Source organism: Ceratotherium simum, chromosome 20, assembly GCF_057802395.1.
Source record: "Ceratotherium simum simum isolate JZ-2026a chromosome 20, ASM5780239v1, whole genome shotgun sequence".
Lineage (NCBI taxonomy): Eukaryota > Metazoa > Chordata > Mammalia > Perissodactyla > Rhinocerotidae > Ceratotherium > Ceratotherium simum.
Window position 1 is genome coordinate 5,464,689 of NC_141919.1, and position 21,011 is coordinate 5,485,699.

Here is a 21,011-nt window from a genome sequence, read left to right on the forward strand (position 1 = left end):
AAAGAATCCCCAACTCCACTGATCACTCACATATGTGTGGACCAGCCCTGGAGTTTCTGAATACAGTAAAAGATGCAAGTCATGTTTTAGGTCCACTCTCTAGCATCAAACATGAGAGAGGGAAATAAAGTTAAGCAACATGTAGCAATCCACAGAGACCCCTCTCGATCCCACCCCCACAGATCATGGTGCAGCATCAGAGGGCGGAACTGCTGAGACCAGCCCTGCAAGGCAGCAGGTAGGCACCAGCAGTAAGAGGCTCAGTGCCCGGAATGGGGAAGCAGGGAGACCTCCTAGAGAGGATCACTCTAACACCCAGACTGGTTGCCCATTAGCAGAAGGATCTTCTTGGGGAACATCACCCATACCACACAAGTCCCCTCTTTCCAAAAGAAGGCAGAGGGTGTGGGGACCACATGAATTCATCCCCCAACCCAACAACCCCCTCACATAGCTCTAGCCACGCATAGAAGCTCAGCCGTCAATGATATGGATATCTTCAAGGAAAACAAAACGGGGCACTGGGGTGCTAACAGCAAGGACCGTGCCCATGCATCAGCCATTAGACCCCATCTGGCCAAGATCCACTTTAATACAAAACTAGGGATCAATGTGTAGGAAGCAGCAGAGAGTTTCACAAGCCCAGAGGAGAACCATGACTCAGGAGGTGAATGACAATCTTATTCCCTTTGCTACTTAGCCATCATCTCCCTCTCCAAAGCTCAGGAGTTCAGGAATCTAAGGCAGAGCTACCCATCACCAATATCTTACTAATAAAATGAGTGTTTTCCTCTTCCAAAACCAATGTTGATAAAGGTCTAGGTAGAGCTCAAAGAAAACTAAAACCTTGTATGTAAATAGAAGGACTTTACCATCAACTCAAAACAGAAGCTCTTAAGAAGGAGAGAAACACCCTAAAAGTGACAGCACTTGGGAAAAAAAAAGATGGCCCTCTCTAAATAAGGTTCAATCAGTAATACATATTCATAACTGCTTTTGTGGGTATCAGGAAACAGCACTAATGGAACTAGGAGCTAGGAAGAAATGTGATCATTAGCATCATGGTTCATAAACCCTGATACATGGAGAAAAGGAAGGAGGATAGCAGAACAAGATGGGTGAAAGAATTTATATTTATGGGTCAGAGGAAGTAAAGCCAGGATAGAGACGATGTGAGACCAGATAGTCCAGGTGGCTGGGGGACTCTATTAATAGAAGGTGAGAATATGTGTCTGTCCCTGGCTGACCAGTTAGTTTCTCTCTGTTCTTTAGCAACAGACTAAAGGCCAACTTACCTGCAAAATTAAACTCTTTTCAGGAGTAAGGATGGGGATGAGCACTGGGCATGAGAGTATAATGGATCTGAAAATCCATCGTTCTTGCAGGGAAACAACTAAGGTGTCTGCTCAGTGGTTCCATCTCTGCTTATTTGACAATTAGACAGATCGTGTCATCTCCTCTGGTAAAGACTTTCCCTAATGTGGAGACTAGCTCTTTTGATATAATTAGATAGTGTAGTATTTTATCCTGTTTCCTCTATATCAACCACTTTATTGGAACATTAGGAATACGGCACTTAGTCTAAATGCTATCATTATCGAATGATGAGCTTGGGTTCTATTTTAATGCACCCAGAAGGTCAATGGCATGATTAAGTAAATGCGCTAAATAATAGCAAGAGGATAAAAAGAATGTCGATGTCTACCCATATTTATAGCATGTACAGTACCTGATAAGAACAATATAGAAACTAGGCATTAGATTATAATTTTTTTTCTAGAATTCTCCCCCCTCATTCAAAATCATACAAATCTAGTCTCTTACAAATCATAGGAATCTATCTTTTCTGAACTCATTTTTAGAATCTGTCAACCTTAACACTACTATGAAAAACGCTAAGACTGCCACACTGCTGTATGTCATACTGTTGATGGGGTTCCCCTTGCCAGACCCCAGTCTAGGACAGATGCCTGAGACATCAGAAGAGGAAGCCTTTCATGATGAAAAGACTAGAGATCATGGGGCAGCCACTTCCATCAAGTTTAGGCAAGGCTGAGGGACTAAGGAGAGATTCCTACTCATCAGAGGCCCTGGCACAGCCCAGGGATCCTGGGTGGAAGAACAAACATCCCTAAATTGTGAGAAACATATCAGATGTAACCCGCCTGGCCCTTTAAGATCCAGCACACTTAGCTCCCTGAAAGGAGCTAGGCCTCCCGAGTCTTCCCAGCCCACAACAGACGCCTCATGTCCTCTCTAATACCACCGTGTGAGAGCTGAGCTCCTCTGGATTTAGGATCACTGTAGACCAGACCTGACATGGCCAGTCTAGCCCCCCAGCTCTGTCTTAATCCCTGTGTACCATCAAGCAAATATGAAATCTGAATTGGCAATAATACACCCAGCATACTTCCTATGGACTTTCCCACACAATCCACCCCAGATAAACCATTGTTATAGAAATATGAACAAAGCCCAGTTCAAATAAAGATGAGGGCACAAACGGTTAGACTTTATATCACAGGAGACTGAAAGGACATTCACAAGACTAGAAAGCCGTATATCCAAAGGATATTATCAACCGTTATCTCTAACTGATGAAATTACAGGTGAGTTTTTGTTTCATCCTTGTTTCTTATGTTTTCCAAATTTCCTACCATAACCTATATTATTTATTTTTATTTTAAAGTATCTCGTTTTAGGGCACCTGAAGGCATCTTGGGTAACTAGCAGAAATCATCAGGTCTATACCAACTAGGGTGACCAATCCATTGGGGTTTGCCTGGAATTGTCCTGGTTTTAAAACTGAAAGTTTTACCACATCCATCTCAGTCCTGGTGCTCACTGTAATACTGACATTCCCTTTTCCTTCAGGCCGCAAATACTGCCTTCTAATTTTCCCCTCCCTGAGGGGAGGCCAAGCATTCAGAAACACATAGCATTTCCTCAGCAAAAGGGACCAGGCTCAAACAGAGTGCAGCATGGATTCAGCAACCCTTTGGACTATGGTCTCTGTCTCAGGAGGCAGCTCTTGCTCCCAAGTAGGGGCTGAGCCTGAGCGAGACTGCCTTTGCACTTGGCTATCAGATTGAACTAAGAACTAGTTCTCTTCCCAGTTCTTTCCTGTCCATGGTATGGAGCAAATTCATTGTACCCGCCTTTCAAGAGAAGCAACAATTACCAAGAAAAAGAACACCCAAACAAACAAACAAATGACTATGAAGGGCAGCATTACTGTGCCCGCCTGACTAAGAAGAGCTGGCATAATGAGTAATCTGATAAGAAGCCCAGCCATGGCGGGTTATGCTCTCAGGCTGGCAGGATTAGTAAAGACAGAAAAAATCTGCACTTCACTAGGAGAAAACCTGCACTTTGTTATAATAGCTGCCATAAAAAATTGAGCATCACATCCAAGAAAAACTCCCCTTGTGCCACCTCTACCTAACTATAGGGAGCACCCAATTGTTTGAACCATCTGGGTAGCAGGATCTTCTTAGCAGCATAAGAGGCTCCTCTGTATTTGTGTTTGCTGAGCTGATCCTGGTCCATAGTCTGTTGGCACGTGCAAGAGTGACCAACCGGAAACCAAAATGGGAGTGCAGCTTGATTAGATTCATCCTGTTGGTACTCACACTCCTGTTGGGCTGGGCCTTTGGAAATGCCCAGAATAAATGGATTAGGATCTTGCACCTGTTGGCTTGCCTCCAGCACATCACTGATGATTTGGTGAATTAGATTGAAATGTCTGATGTGTGGGGGATGCATAATTCCACCTTTCTTGGGCAATGATGTGGAAGGAAAAACAGTTTTCAGAATATCACCATGAGTGTCTCTCTGATCTAAATCCATAATTGTTTTTCCTTTCCAGCCATCAAATGTAGGATTGGAGTGTTTTCCCTAAGGGGTTTAGGCATCTTGTAATCAGGTGGTATTTCTTTTTTGATAATAAGTAATATCACTCAGTGGTCAAATGCTAATAAAATGATGTCTCTTATTTTACTTGGTTGTAAGTGTGCTTAAAACTGGTTTGCTAACAAATCTTCATCTCAGTGGAGTTTGTAACATGGCTTACATTTTAAATACAATTATGCAGCATGTATTCATTTCCTTTCTTCTAGGGAACTCAAGTTGCTTTTTTAAGCATTATTTGATAGCTTCTTACCATCTCCTCTGGAGTTGAAAAGAGAATATAATATCAAGCTGTTATAGCTAGTGATGGGGGACTATGGCACCAAGAGGGAGAGAGAATTGGGCTGGGACCTACAGAATTTGAGTAGTGTGCCATGAAGACCCCCAGGGGAAGAGTTGTCAACCAGCATGCCGTAAAGGATGCAATTTCTAAGGATCCTAAAATAACTGCATTCTCTCTGTCCTAACACTCATGCTGGGCAGAATGGACTTAGTTTATTTTTAAAGTGCAGGCCATGGCCTTCATAGGGATATAAACAGTTCCCAAAGCAGCTATTATTTGGCCAATTAAACGCTTAGAAGAAAATATAATTTTGAAACACAAAATTAATAAGCACAGGACAGAGGAAAGTGCTAAAGCAATTGTTTCTACCTGTTTTTAAATCCTATCTCTGACCATCAAAATGGACCATCGGTACAGACTGCACTGAAGTTTGAAGATAACCTCGAGTAACTCTCAGGGCCCTTATCCTTTGATCTGAGTTCCTGGGCTCCTGGATGTAATTCAGAATCTTTGCTCATGTGTACTCAAAGTAACGTTGCAACTATGTTCAAAACCTCTGCAGTTCTGGGAAAAATATCACATCCATTCCCTCCCCCTTGTTGGTAACACAAGGATGGTGTGGGTACGGCAGTTGAGGGGAGCTGGAGGGGTGCACATGTGATCGTTTCAACTACTGTTAAAACGCTGCCTCCCTTTATTAAATCTTATTTCCTTAGTCTTAGCTGGTCTATGAATTTGTGCTTATCTACATAGTTGCCTAGTAAGCATGTAACCAATGGGAAAACACACACACATAAGCACACATGAACTATAATACCTGGAGAAGTATGGCACACTCAGCAGGAAATCAATAAATATCCATTTCATTGGAAATGGAATCAAAGTAGGAAGAAGTCAGAATTCTTAATATGAATCTGCCACAGGGAGTTACTAGCCCTGGGTAATAGAGGGCATGCTCTGTAAGGACAAACACATACAGTACATATTTAGAGACAATTCTCATTTCATTTAGGCCCTAGGCCTAGGATCCTCACTAATTTACAAGGCTGTTCTAGGAAAGATGCAACTTTAGGGATGACAATAAGTCTATGGCACTTGCTTTTCCTGCAGGGGAAGCTATAACGCATTCCCACCCTTCAAGAGAAACCAAGATTGATGATTTGGGAGTTTTGCTGGTTAGTGTGTTTTTCTTTCCTGTTTTTTTTTTTTTTTCAGCTCAGAAGGTGTGTTTCCATTGTGCCCTGTCAAAAATTTTCCCAGCAGTCAGGGAGAGGTTAGCAGCACAGCTGCCCTTGAGCCAAGTTTGCAAGTCCTACTGGGAAACCATGCTGTCAGATGACGTGGTTTTCAGACACATCTACACAGACTAGTTGAATTAAAGACAAACTCCAGACTTGATGTTGCTGAGCTCCTCAGCTCCATCTTGCCATCCTGATTGATCGAGGAGATGGGTCTATAGTTAAAGTGGCATAGCACTTTCAGGCCTTAGTCATTAGAGCACACTGCTTTCTCTTTGGAAGGCAACTTCTTTCTTGGCTAGGTTATAGAAGCTAAGGAGTGACGTCAAGATGTTGTCTGGCCAGAATTTGCAGATAACCATAGAACTCTTCTCCTCCATCAGGCATGGACTTAGCCTCCTTTAGTTCCTGCAGTGACACAGGAGCCTCCAAATACCAAATTATTATCAGGCGATGTTGGGGGAACCTCTGGGCCCTGCAATAAAGTAGACAGACTTGCTATTGGAAAGTGCTCGGGAGCAATTCAGCCCTGTTCAGATTGCTCTAAAATCCTGCAAACCATCTCTGGACTTTGTAAATGAAAACTTCACATAGCTCCTGAGAGTGAAAAAGTACTGCCGGGGATATAACTGATCATCCTTCTCCGCTTAAATGATCTTACACATCACTTAAAGAAATCTGGTTTGATCATGTTATTTTGTTTGTTGTTTTGTTTTGAAAGCAAATCTGTGCAAATATGGAGGTTGTGTCATTTTGGACCAGCCGCTTCTGAGCACTGTCTGTAAAATAAGGTGTTCATATTCATTGATCTCTAAGGTCTACCTCAAGGGGTCACAGGCAGGTGGTGGGCTGTGGACCAAATCCAACTTGTGTTGATGTATTTTGTTGATCTTATCCGGTGTTTTGAATCTTGGGGAATTCACATGCAAGAATAAATATCTGTTTTCTCTGGACAAATTGGAGTATCTGGTAATACCAGCCCCATGTACCAGCATGGCATTCACTACCCCATGTCATCTTTCTGATCTGGCCTGTTTCTCATATTGACCTGCCTGGTCCTGGTAGGTACCTGGGGTTTAGGACCCCTGATCTAAGTTATCCTATCACAGTACCTTGTGATTATATGACGATGTCTTAACCATTGGCCTCTCCAATGAGATGTCCTGAGGGCAAGGAACATGCCATCATTATTAGTGAGTCTCCACTTCCTGGCATTGGAGGACTATTGTGGTTAGTCAATAAAGATTTAATGAATTGAACTTCACCTTCTATAATAGATTCTCACAATTCAGTGAAATGGGACTGGGACCAAAATCATACATATATTCTAAAGCCAACATCTTTGAACAGCATGTAGCCTTGGGAAAGGGAAGTAAATATGCTGGTTTGTGGCCTAAGCCTCTGATGGGTCCAGAGGTTGGGGGTGTATCATCCCTGTGATATTTTGCTTTAAGCACATGGGAAAAGTTCTAAACTTTTTCTGAGATCCTCTTAAATTTGTTTTTCGGGTGTAACCTATCAAACTTCTTGGAAGAGCCCTTCTTTAGAAATTCTTTAGAGGTTAATTTGTAAAAATATTCAATGGAAATCAGTTAATTGAAAGCTAACCTCCCAAAATTTTGTGGACCTATAGCAACAGATCCTATGCATTTTGAAATATTTTAATTTCTGGATGACTACAATTAGAATGTTCAAAGAATAGTTTTTTTGTTTTGTTTTGTTTTTGTTAAAAGCTTATTCCTGCTAAAATTATTATCTAAATCTGTTTAAATTGAATAATATATTGTTAAAAATCTGTCTAGTAAATGAACTACTACTATGTAGGTGAGCTTAGTAGGAATAGAGACACTGAAAAAGGCTATGACTCAACTTTACTTGTTACAGTCTGTTAATAATATTTCAGTAATAAGTAGCCACATCTGGTCAACATCTGGCCAACATCAAAGGTACAGCATGTCCCATGCTATGAAGGAAGAGTCCAACAGATAGAATTTCTACTCTCCAGGAGCTTACAATCTAACCTAAATAGACTACAGAAACACAGACATGAGAGTGGTCATCCTCAGGGCTCAACACAAGTCAACAGATATACTGAAGGTAGAAGAAAAAATATGGAGTAAAGAATGACATTTTAAGAAAGGGTGAAGGGAAGGAGACAAGTGAATTGTTTTCAATTCCTATTTCTTTGAAAAAGGATTCATGGAAGATATGTGATTTTAAGTGTTCTTAAAATCGTGAAAGACCATATGGCTTGATGCCTAGAAGAAAGAAAATTTCTTCTGTTGTAAGATGCTGAGTGACTGAAAACACTGAGCTGAGTGAGGATGGTTGGGTGAAGGACCCAGCAAGACTTTATAAAGAAGGAACCGGCAGATGAAGAATCAGAGGTCTGGAGCCCTCTGGTAGAGGACAGAAGGTGAGGGAAGGCTACAGGTCTCCTCAACTAGCCTTAATTCCTTCTAAGTGGGGGTGGCATAGAGTGGCTGAGCCATGAAAGCAAGACTCCTCCAAAATATCCATAATTTCTAATCTAAAACCTTTTCAAAAATATCCATGGATTCTACAGTTAGGAAATCAGCTTTGGAAGCTTTCTTATGGGATTTCTAAGGCAAAAAAGCACTTCCAGCTCGAACCACAGACTCAGCAGCCATCTAGCTTTCTTCTATAGAATCTCTTTTTTGTTTGTTTATTTTCTTTCTTGCTCACTTGTTCATTTTTTCTTGTTGAACTCATTGGGCTGATCCTATCTACGTGATTATTCTGCTTTATCTTTCCTCCATTGACCAAGGAAAGCAAACTTTTGAGAGCAGGTTGGTTTTAGTCAACCTCAATTATAATACGGCCTCAAGCTAACTGAAGTACATCATACAGCTTGGTACTGGTGGTGACAGGGGTGTCAAGGTACTCTGTTCATAAGGAGAAAATCAAAATGATGACAGATTCTCCCATCATCGTATCTTGCTTTGCCTTATTCAATATTTGGTTGTTATGCATGCCAGAGCATTTAAAGGACCTTTGAAGGACGCTTATCCTAACAAAGAATGCACATTTTAAGCAACACCTCCATACATCTTGTTCACAACGTAATGACAATATTAGGATTAATGATATCTTGATTTCAAATAATACCTTTTATTTCAAGGAGTTCAATATTCTTCACATATGCTATTTTAATTATCTTGTCATATTACTCCTTCAACTGAAATCTATGGGGGGTTCCCAGTCTCACACATTATAAGCTTGTAATACTGTTCTTCCTAATGATTCAATTCAAATCCAATATTAAATATACCTTGGGATAAATTTCAATGAATAGGAAGAAATTACAAGTATTTCCTTATATGTGAACAGGTCTGATTCTCATTGCTAAGTCCCCTTATCCCATGAGAGTTCTCAGTGGAAAGTCAGCCCCCAAAGCCTAACCTTGCAATAGTCCTATTTTACCTCTGGGGCAGGCCAGGAGAACAACATGTAAGATGGGTAAGAACACACAAATAGATATGAGGTACCCATTCATCAGTTCCAGGGAACCCCTGGGCCCTGGGCCACCTGATGTTAGCCCCTTATTCATGTATGAGAGAAGGTCTAGGGTTACAAGAGTATAAGCCTATTTGTCCACAGTGGTTTTATTTTTTGTTGTCCTTAAGGCTGAGTTCCACTTTTTATATATGCGCAGTGGCTCAGAAGATAGGATTAGATTCTCTGAGAAAAATCCCAAGCTTTGCAACAGAGATTAATGAGGTAATTTGGTTCTGAGAAATATAAGTGAGCATACTTAACATGCATATCATTTATTCTAATGTCTCTTTGCTCTCATGGCATCCTGACAGTCCCATGCTGGGAGCTAGGACTGAACGAAGAACACAAAATTACCAGAATTGATACCACCTGACACACACCTTCCTGACTACCTATGGTGTATATTTTAATGACTTTCAATAAAGCAAATTTAAATTCCACCAATCGCCTGTCTTCTATAACTGATGCATGTGAATTCTAATGACATTTCTGGTTTCTGTATGTATCTTTTTCAAGATAAGCATGCCTCGATTCCAACTTCATGTTGACATATGATTTTGTAAAAATGGATACCAAGAGAAGTCAGCAACTGCCCCCCCAGTTCCAAACCCAGCAGGAGACACATCCTGAGAATTCCATAAACAAACTAAAGGATCTAATCTGTGGGCCCAAAGCCCCAAGAATCCTCAGACATTTCACTGCCCCCTCCCCTCAGTCATCCTCATCAGGCACTCTGACAAATATGCTGGTTGATACAGCTATGCAGCAAATGGGCCAATAAGTATAAACAGCTGTACTTACATGTGTCTGGCTTGAGCTGACTGTTGGTGATGCCAAAGTACTGGGGATTTTCAATGACAGGGATCTTGGTCATTCCAATAATGACGGCATCAGGGCCGCCCTCTGAAGATGACGGGGTATTACTCCCATTGGAGATGTGGTGGAGTGGGCTCGCAGAGTCATCATCATTGCTGATAACTGAAGCTGGACCTGGAGTTGGAAAAAATGCATATTCGCCTGTAATTGTTTAATGCTTTTATTGAGCTATAATTCACATACATAAAACTCACTCAAAGTGTAAAATTTAGGGGGTTTTAGTATATTCAGAGTTGTGCAACCATCGCTACAACCTAATTTTAGGACCCTTTCATTATCCCAATTAGCAATCACTCCCCATTCTCCTCACTCCCAGCACTAGGCATCCATGAATTTACTTTCTATCTGTATGGATTTACCTATTCTGAACATTTCATATAAATGGAATCATATAGTATGTAATCTTGTGGGACAGGCTTCTTTCCTCTAGCATAATGTTTTCAAGGTTCATTCACGTTCTAGCATGTGTCATTATTTTATTCCTTTTTATTGCCAAATAATATTCTATTGTGTGGATATGCCACATTTTGTTTATCCATTCATCAGTTGATGGACATCTGGGTTGTTTCAACTTTTTGGCCATTATGAACAATGCTGCTATGAGCATTTGTGTACAAGCCTTTGTGTGGACATACATTTTCATTTCTCTTGGATGAAATTGCTGGGTCATGCGGTAGCTCTATGTTTAACACTTTAAGGAACTGCCAAATTGTTTCCCAAAGTGGCCACACCATTTTATATTCCCACCAGCAGTGTGTGAGGGTTCCAATTTCTTTACTTCCTTCTCTTGTATTTAGTATGCAGCTTTCCACTCCGCCCTCTGAACATCGTTAGAACACTCTCTCACGGAAACGCCCAGCATGAATCTAGGACTCTTGTTTCATAGTTCACTGAAAGATGTGCTAGAAGTTCAAAGATCTGAGCTCTTTCCCACTCTTCGGACAAGTCACTTACCTTCTTTGTACCTCTACCTCTACTCACACTTGTAAAATGTGCAAAATGATACCTGCTTGTTATTGTATGAGACTGGAATGAGACTACTGATATGAAAATATATTGAAAATTTAAATGGCTTCTTGAGTATGAATTACTACTGGGTATTACTAAATGAATTTACAACTGGTGGACTAGAATTACATTGGACTGTCCTATTCCTGTGTTCTTCTTTCTGGATATTCTGTCAGTAGCTGCATCACTTTTGCTTACAAAAAAATGGATCCATCCCATGGTGAAGTTACCTGCTTTGCCTTTAGCCAAAATATTATTTGTAGTCATTCCATGGATGTCTTTATACTAAAGCAATGACTATAGCATAGCATTTTTTGTACAAGATTTAAACTTTCAGTACAGAGTCTCAGACTGTATATGCCCATAAATACGATCTACCATGTCTGTCTAAGCAATTTATCCATTGACCATTAAATCCATACTGTTTGCAACCAAAACTAGATTCACAAAGATAAAAATCTACAGGAAAGCTTTAAAACAATTAAGCTCTCAGTGGCTCATGACAGGCACTCCATGTATGAAACGTAGACAAAGCCTTCTAGACATTTATTTATTTATTTATTTTTATTTTTATTTTTTGATGAGGAATATTGGCCCTGAGCTAACATCTGTTGCCAATCTTCCTCTTTTTGCTCGAGGAAGATTGTCGCTGAGCTAACATCTGTACTAATCTTCCTCCATTTTGTATGTGGGACGCCGCCACAGCATGGCTTGACGGGTGGTACGTAAGTCCACACCCAGGATCCGAACCTATGAACCCTGGGCTGCGGAAGCAGAGCACACGCACTTAACCACTACGCCACCGGGTGGACCCCTCAAGACATTTATTTTTATTACGCATGATTCTGCGGTGTGCCAAATGGGTGCAGGGTCCCACAGAAGGCAACCACTGGCAAGGGCTACTGACAGGAGCCAAGAGGAAGATAAGGAGGAAAGGATAAGGAGGAAAGACAAAAGGAAGCCAGAATGGAATACACAGCCAAGGCAAATGCCTACTAGGGAAGGAAAGTCTAAATCTCGACTTCCTGAGAAAGGGAATGTTTTCACGCAAGCTCCCAGGATGCATATTTCAGCACCTCCATCCATTCCCTACCTTGTCCCTCACATTTAACTATTTCAATAAGAAGCACAGGAATTCTAAAAACAAAAGGTTTTGTGTCATACATTTTTGAATCCTCTATGAAAGGTCATGGTAATCCATCCCTCAACCTCAAGAGTCGTTTCTCCCTCATATGGGGATTATCACAGCTTGTAGTGATAACAATTGGACATTCCCCAGCTAGCTGAATCTTAAACAAACTATGCAGGAGGCAGCCAACTGCTATTATAGGTAATTTTTTAAAGCATTCTCTCAAGGGGATGTGCATTTAAGTTGCCTTTAATGATACACTCTGGCTTAATTCTGCAAACAAGTCCTCACACAGCCAATTTAGAAGCCACAGAACACTCAGAGAAAGGCAAGTACATCAGTTATGCTCATCTTGTGCCTAGCTTGCCAGCGTTAGTCGAGAGTGGAAATTCTGCCAAGAATAGCTATAAAGACAAGTTATTTCTAATATCCTTAACCATCCTGTTTTATGATTTGCTTCCTGACAGGCCTAGATCACCAGAGCTTAAGCCCAGAGATGGAAAAGGGAATGTGTTATGCTAAGGTTTCTGCATCTTGTCAATAAAAACTCCCCACCGCTGGCTCTCTCGCTGTGTTCCCGGTGCAGCTGTTCGCCCCCCCGAGGTTACCAAAGCTCGCTACTGCCCGAGCTCCCCAAGGGGGTGAAATCAAGGCCACACATTTCTCAACAGATTCCAGGTTGCGCGTTTACCCCGAAATGCAGGAATTGTCATCTTCGAATACTCTACATGCTGTCAGAAGGCCAGCGATATGCTTCTGGAGCCCCTGCAATGATTAGAAGTGCACTGGTTCCAGTTGCTTTCTTCTCTGATTCTCCTTTGGCTCAGGTCAAGCTATCAACATTCCCGTGGCATGCAATCATTTTGGAGGAGGTTGATACCTAGAAGGAAATGTTGAGATTCCTCAAGGAATTCGGGCTCTGAATCATCTGCCACGTACACAGTGGAGCCATGATTTAAAGAGTTCAACCAAGGGACTTGCTCTTTGCTTCTCTTCCTCCATCGAAGAACACTCTGTCCCTTCCTTGGCCTCTCAGAGTAAAACCCCAAATCTGAGGTAACAGATCTCAAGGGACTGGGCTCTCTGGGGGGAAAATTTTAAGCATAGAAGCAGCATAAAGCACCAGAGGTAATTTTTCAAAAGCCTTTTCACTTTGCCAGAAGGTCGCTGTTGACAAATCTGAGCAACATACAGACCTCAACAATTTATCAAGTGGAATATTAATTCAAGTGCTGTTTTCTTCATTATTGATGTTCCAAGTCCTGGAAGATTGATGTAGCTGGCAAGGTTGCAGGGATTCAGCCCATTTTTCTCTGAACATTTTGATCTAATGGAGCACAGCAAAGTTGGGAAGGGGGAAAAGCTCTCGGCAGGGACAATGAATGTCTACATGATGTGACAGCAGCCTGTCTGTGCACATCACAGGATGCGTCTGTGTGTCTGTGCCTGTGCTTGACAAGGCACCACAAAAAGACAGGCAGAAGAAGAGTCAGGGGCACGTCACAGCGTGTTATAAGAAATTCATAAGAGGACTTGAAAAAATGTCTTATCATATTAATAAAAAGTTTTAAATTGCTAGGTCTGTGCATCTTGCTGAGTTTGGGGTAGATAGTTCTAATTACCAAGCTGACAAATAGGAGCTATGCCTGGAATCATTTTTAGCCCATTTTTATTTTAATATGTCTCAGGTGCAAAGAGGCAGCTTCCTTTATCTGAGCTGCTCAGTAACATATCCTGCACGTATGACTTTGCAGACATTTCTAAGCCCAACTTAGACTTATTTTCCTGTGATAAGAATTCATGAAGGTCATCTGGGAAAGGAGTTTCCCTCTCTCAAGACCAAAAATGCCTTCAAGGTGAGGGCAGAGGTTATTGTTCTTGAGCAGCTGTGTTAACCATGTCTTGTCCTTTCTGTATTCTGGTGCTTCCACATCCAGGGCCTTGCTGACCCTGGAGGGCCCGCCCCTCCCAGGGTGAGCCAGCGCCAAGACAGAGTAAAGAACTTGCCTGCGAGTGTCCCTTCCATGTACAAACCAACCAATCCACAGTCTACACCCCCAACCACATTCCTTATCAGGCTGTCATACTCCAGGCCCCTACCCACATGTCCTTTCCGCCCACAGCCAGATACCAGACACCTCGGGATAGGACACCACTAGACCCGAGAGCCCTCTGAAGTTACTCAAACTAGCCAGTCCTAAACCCACCCTGCCCGCCCAATCCTTCCTGCAGAAATCACAATAAAGGCTCTCATCCTCGGTTTCCCCTTAGTCTCTCTGCCTCCTGACCAACCCGGGTGCTGCCCGCTGTGTCCCATCTCCCCCATGGCATGGCGTGGCCCCTCCTCTTGGGAACTGTGAGTAACAAACCATCTTTCCACTGGCCGTTGTCTCCTAAACTATTGGCCTCACTATGCCCAAATAATAATAAAACCTACATTTTAAAGCAGCAGCACCTCTGATGAACTGTAGCTGCAAGAACAATTCTGAAGAAGGATTCTCTCTGCTGTGGCCTAAAGGGTGAAATTCTGTTTTTGAAGCTTTCCTGGAACAAGCACCTCTCTGCAGGGCAAACTGGCCTAGAAACCATTTTGGTGGTTCCAGTGATTTGCTCTTCAGTGGAGGGAAGACCCCACCTCACAGTGCTGCTGTGGGAGAGTTTATCACGTGACTCCCCCCATCCCCACCACACACACACACAGAGCACAAAGCCTTATACCAGGGCACCTGAAGATTGTACAAGCAGGACAGTCCCTCTGGCATCAGCAAAGTTACCGTGGTCAGCTGTGTCTGAAATTTGCCCCAAGGGAGTGGCTGACAAGTCCTGAGCTGGTTCAGCTTAACATTCCAACTTTGCCACATCTCCACTTTCCTTTCGCTGGTTAAGAGCTTTTACCCTGGAATTCATGGGGCTCATTAAGGGTCAGGGTGACTATTCACCTTTCAGGCCCTCTCTGGCTCAGTCTGCTTTGGCCTGCCACCTCTGGGCTCAGCTCGCTTGACATTTTGGATCACTAAACAGACATCAATAAAGGCTGCCCAGTAGGAAAGGTCAGATATCAGGCTCAAAAATGGAAAGGAAATAGGATCCCTTGTATGGATGGGATGAACACGTGGGGGCAGATGGCTCAAAACTGGAAGGCTCCATGACACTGGTACCCTATCCCTATTATGCAATTTTACCTATAGTCAACCTTGCTACCAAAATAAATATTAACCAATAGATGCCCTAGTTGGGGCCAGATCTTGAAAACACATATGCAAGATGTAAGACAATCTGTCTTTTCATGCCTTCTAAGCAATTCCTGCTCATTGTCTCTCTACCCATAGAAAATACTGAACAAATTGGAGGTCCCAGGATGTCACACCTGATTTCAATCCTAGTGATGAGCTACATTCTCTGCACTCATTTGGGAAGCTACAAACTCTGCTTTTCAATTGTCAGCACATAGTCTGAATGCAAGGAATAGAATGCAATCAAGCACAAATCATAGTGTCTGGACGTTAGAGTCTTGTTCTGAAAGAGAAATGGTCATAAATGAACAGCTGATTTACCAATTCAGACATTTATTCCATCTTGGCCAATAGAAAAAAGTTAAGACCCAAACTTGTCCAGATGTGGATGTTCACCCAACTATTTGCTGTACATGGAGTCACAGTCCTGGTGCATTTTATTCCTCAACCTCCTTGAAAACACATCAACAACCTAGAACTGGATGACTGTTGACCCTTCTCCGTAGGATAAAAGCAAGACGACTTCAAAAATACAAAACCATTTACTAAACTCAATTAGCAAAAGTAAGGCCTTTTCTGGAAAAATTCTAGGCCTCTTTCTTCAGCAAATCAGAAACCAGGAATGCAGAAAATGAATCAAGGGCCAAGAAGTATGATGTAAGAGGGTCGAAGCAGTTTCATCCGAATTAAACAACACAGACTCATTACTTATCCAAAGGAGTGAGTAACTACTTACCAACACCTTGTCTTGATTTTACTTTCCCAAATCCAAACCATGAGAAATCTGAAAACCACAACAAAACACAAAATAAACTTCGAAAGAGAAGCGTAAACCAGAAGCATTCAACCTAGGGAAAGTAACCTAGGGAAACAGCAAACTCCCTCAACAAGCTCCGAGGGGGACCGAAGCTTCCTCTCAAACACCTGGAAACTAACCATTGGATTTTTATGTAAAGATTTATTTCTCCTCCTGAGAACATGGAGGTTGGAATCAGATAAGAGACAGCAGCCTGTCTTTGAGAAAAATGGCCCAAACCCAGCGTCAAGGGCTGTGAGCAGTTTTCTTTCTTTCTCACATTCTCTTTCCCCTCCATCTTGAATCAGCTAACAGGAGAGCTGCAGGGTGAAGGCACAAGATGCATTTGACAAATGCACGATGGTTCTGAACCGCAGCCACGTGGAAAAATGATAAGAGAAAACAGATCTTTTCTGGAGCTGAGACAGGCAGTAAAAAGAGGAACATGGAATCTCATGGGAGAACTGACACTTGGGCTGGGTGAGGATTGAAGAGGGAAAAAAAGAGGATCTTAATTCTACACGGATTCCACTACTGACTTGCTGTGTGACGGGGGGCGGCTCACAGCAGCTCTGCGCCTCTTACAACATGGGGCTCCTTCAGGGGCATGTAAGGAAAGGTCTGCAAATGTTTACAGGTCCTCCAGTGGATAAAGCCACAGTGAAATGCCTATTTGTTTCCTGGGTCTGACTGTTCCCTGCTAGGGAATTTCTGCTGGGGTCTAAGAGAATCCTGCCCAGCAGGGAAACCCCTGGATGCCAGGCGGATGCAGGGAGCGAAGCCTAAGGAAGTAGCTGCGTTTCTCAGCAATTTAGATCTGTAACAATTTTTACAGGCAACTAGGGTAAAAAGCTATGTCGAAGAAGAGCCAGTTTAAATGAAACAATGTATACAAAAACTCTGCACACTCAAAAAAATGTCTGACAAAGTTGTCCTCACGATGACTATCTTTTTCAAGTGTATTTAGCCTCTCCTTCCCTGGTGGTCCATGGTGTCAGCTCTCTAAACTCTCAGCCTGTTTTTACTTTTGAGTTGTATTTCTCTGAATGCTTTCTTCCAGGTTTTAGAAGACGGGATGGAGGTCTGGCCTCGATCCAATGCCAAATAATGATGCCTTTGCAGAGAAGACACTGAACCTCATTCACTGGGTCCACAGTCTCACAAGGCAGGCCTGCGCCTGTGGATTTCTTAGTTACAACTAACCCTTTTCAAAATGGAGTGTATTTTCCTACTGGTCACATTTTGTTTTTCTATACTTGTTTGATTCACATAGTTTACATTAAAGTGTAGATTGAATTTTTTGACTGCTTTTTCACTTGAGTATTTTTTCAAAATCGTGTTTCTATCTTACAGAGAACCCACTGAAGGATAATGCCACAGCAGTCCCTCACTGATTATACATTTCAGATGACTGTCAATCATTAACTGTAATAAACACGACCGAAATGAACATCTTCACACATCTTAGGTGCTCCCATTCGCATTTTTCGAAAATCATCCCCTCAGGATAAATCCTAGAAATGGAATTACTGGGTCAAAAGGGATGAACACTGTTAAGGTTCTCAACCCATGTAATTCAATTGCTTTCCCATTATATCTGGTCTTATGTTCACCAACAGTGTGTGAGAGGGTAGGCATGTATTTTCAAGCTTCACCCAGTGGGAAAGCTAAGGGTGAACCATTTCCTTCCTCCATCCTGCTGTTGATGTGTCTCCACCTAACTGAACAGGACCTGGCAAAGACTCCCCCCCCGATCTGTGCCACATGGAACCACTCACACTCCACGTCTCCTTGGCTGGTGTTTGGCAGGGGTGCAGTAAGGAGAACTGTGGATATAAAAGGATCAGAACCCTTTTCACTTGTGCAGTCATTATAGTTCACCAAGTACCTCCCCCTGTCCCACACACCTCTCCCTTAGTCCTCAGCCAAACTCTGTAATATATTATCCTCTGTTCCTTGTCAGGAATGGAGACACAGAGAGGTGACAGAGTTAGCAAAAGTCACAGCTCACAGTGACTGAGCAGAGACTCACTCAGCCTTCTGATGCCAAATCCAGGTTTTTTCATTCTTTCATAGTTGCCTTTCCAAGCCTCCAAAATGTTTAGCCAAAATTAGCCCAAGTTTACAACATGACAATCAGGACTCAATTTTATATATAGGAAAGCACTATAAGTAGTCATTCATTCTCACTTACTGATTCAGCTGGCATAGCAGAGGATTCAAAGAGAAATGAGTGGCATGGCCTGCCCTCAAGGAGCTTACAATTGGGGGTCAGCTATCCTAGAGGTATGTTCAGGGTGTGTGGAAACTCAGAGGAGGGTCTATCCCAATCTGGGGGAGGGGGGTCAAGAGAGAGTTCTCTGGCTTCTGGACAACAGATTAGAGTTAGCCAAGAATGGGGGAAAGCAGAGGGGGGCATTCTCACAGTAAGCGGTCCAGTTATGGCTAGAGTGGGGAGCATTGCATGTGTCAAGGGGCTAATGCAGCTGGAAAGGGGAGAAAACTGAGAAACATAAGCAAGGGCCAAGTCAACAGTCTGGATTTTGTAATGAAAATTGCAGGTAGACACCCCCTCACCACCACCACCAAAAAGACGCTCGGGCCAGGCAGTAACATGATTGAGATTAATTTTAACAAATGGCTGCGGGGTGGAAACAGAATTAGGAGAGGGAAAGGCTGAGAGCAAGAGACTGGTTAAGGAGGCTTCTAGAGAGATCAAGGTGTGAGAGAATTGTGCTGAACCAGTACTGGGGAGGTGGGACAGAGAAGAGAAGGGGATGGCTGTCGGGCATATTTAGGAGAATCAATAGGACTTGGTGATTTATTGCAAGTTGAGGGGAGTATGGGAAGTGCACAATGAAGGTTTCGAGTTTGGACAGTGAGACGTATGGTGACGGCGCCCACAGTGTCTCCAAGGCACTTAGAAGGGAAACAGGCTTGGGGACTAAATTGCCAGCACGGGTGTGGGGCACAAATCCCAAATAAGGTGTCCACGTGGAGAAAATGTCAGGGGGAAAGAGCCAGGGTTTGGACTCAGGCCTGGAGCTCAGGAGCCAGGTCTAACGTGCAAAGTGGATTTGCCCAAGTTCTAGAGCTCACAGTTTAAATGGAAGCTGGACGCTATACCTAGGAGGGCAAATTTCTTGTTTGGGCACATAAAACACTCTGTTTTTTTGCAGGCACAAACGAAAGAGCATCCAACTGAGGCTAACTTTTGACAAACTTATTCCTAAACTGCTAAAATATTTCTAAGTTCTTTTTAACAGCAACACAATTACTATGTAAGAGAGAGCACAATCTCCTTGACCATACCCCAGAGCACTGGGAAAATTTAACCCACCAGATATAGCGAGGTCACATCGGCCCCTCTCCCCCATGACCACGGCTGTTCCTTGTTCACAAGTCTTTCTTGATGGATTTAAGCAGTAGTCTTAAAACCTTTATACTAAACTTCACCGGCAAAATTTTCCCACAAGGCCAAAAAGAAACAATTTCTCAATTTCCTGTGATGTTTCACCCATTGGGAGTAGAGTCCTGCCAAACGTTCTTTTATTTTCTGTTTAATAAGAGACACTTTATTCACTGCAAAATAAAGGGCTCCTTCAAAAGCAAATGTAGCTGCAGTGAGCTTAAAGGAATTCCTCCTTCTGGAATCTAGACCAACAAAGACTCTAAATTATGAAATTAACCAATTAAATCCAACTCATATTGAAGGAAGTTCAATCTTCCCTGACCAGAGGAATGGAATGCAGAAAAAAACAGGACATTAACACATTAACATCTCGAAGATGGACTTTAAATAAAATAAATGGCAATGAAGATTGTTTTTCAAATGTCTCCCAAAGGAAACAGCTAAAATTTAGGGAGTTGAAAAGGAATATTTATGATGCAAGGGAGAGAATCAGAGGAAAGAGAGAGAAACAGGCAACGTGGAAGAAATTTAATCTTCCCTGTGGGTGCTGAGTTGCACGAACATGAAACATGATTGTTAGAAGGGTTCTGATCTCCAGAGAATGCAATTTCTGTTTTTTTTTTTAAGTTCAGAAAAATCATTTTAGTACGTTAGGAGAAAAATTAGCTTTTCTCCCTTTTAACACTGGAGAAATTAAAATCTGCTGTGTTCTCAAATGTCATCTTTTGATATTTTAAGGCCAGGCTCACCATCCTCCACCTTCAAGAGAAGCATCTCTAACATCGCAATGGAAGCAAACGGGAAAATATGATTCACTGACAGAAATGCACTTCACCTTCAACTTCTTATGACCACACCTACTCCCTAAAGGATGTGTGAAAGAGGTGCCTTCGCAGGGAAAGCAAGGGCCAGACTGCATGGAGCCCAGTGTAGACACTCCATAAGTGCTTGATTGCCAGCTGGTTGCGTGTTACCTCAAACAAAGAACTAGGATGACTGGTCATTGGAGTGGAGGGGAAATAAATGCAAAGGATTGCTTTGTTGACAATATAATCGTCTCCCTTCCCAACTGACACATAATCGGAGTGAGTAATAGTTTGCTTCAAATTAATTCCAGTTCCTCAGGGCACAGAACAGTGTAGTTTGGGGCCAAGTTTCCACTTCAATTTAAACTTAATCTTTTACTTACGGACATAACCTTTATATAAGTCTCATTTCCACAGCCTGGGAAGAAGGCTTGCTTTGAGTTAAGCTGGTTCTGGAAATCCTGACGGAGAGAGTCCTGGAATCCTCTTGACCAACCTTTACTGGCTTCATACCTTTCCTTCCCTCAAACTCACAATGTGACTTATTATATTATTCTGTAAGTAACATTGAACACCTCCAATGTGACAAATACAAAAAGAAATATGCGTATTATGGTTGAAACTGCTAGTTGCTCTCTGAAATCTTTATTTCCCTCTTTTTTTCATGGGCCCGCAGCTAAACTACATTTCCCAGCCCTCCTTGTGGTTAGTTACGGCCGTATCATTAAATTCTAGCCAAAGGACAGTGATCAAAGTGATGGTACCACTTCCAGGCCCCCCCCATCAACACTTCCCACGTACA

General features: G+C 42.4%; 1 protein-coding gene across 3 annotated transcripts in view; it reads right to left on the minus strand.

Annotated features, from left to right (window-relative positions):
• Positions 1–21,011, minus strand: part of NTRK2 (neurotrophic receptor tyrosine kinase 2) — a 352,156-nt gene that overhangs the window by 146,819 nt on the left and 184,326 nt on the right. For 2 of the 3 annotated variants that reach the window (XM_087444336.1, XM_004440798.3), the window contains one exon: positions 9,751–9,939. In XM_087444336.1, coding sequence (XP_087300462.1) covers positions 9,751–9,939 — 189 coding nt within the window. Of the gene's footprint in view, positions 1–9,750; positions 9,940–15,931; positions 15,980–21,011 lie in introns of all 3 variants that reach the window. The other variant, XM_087444335.1, reaches the window with a different exon arrangement.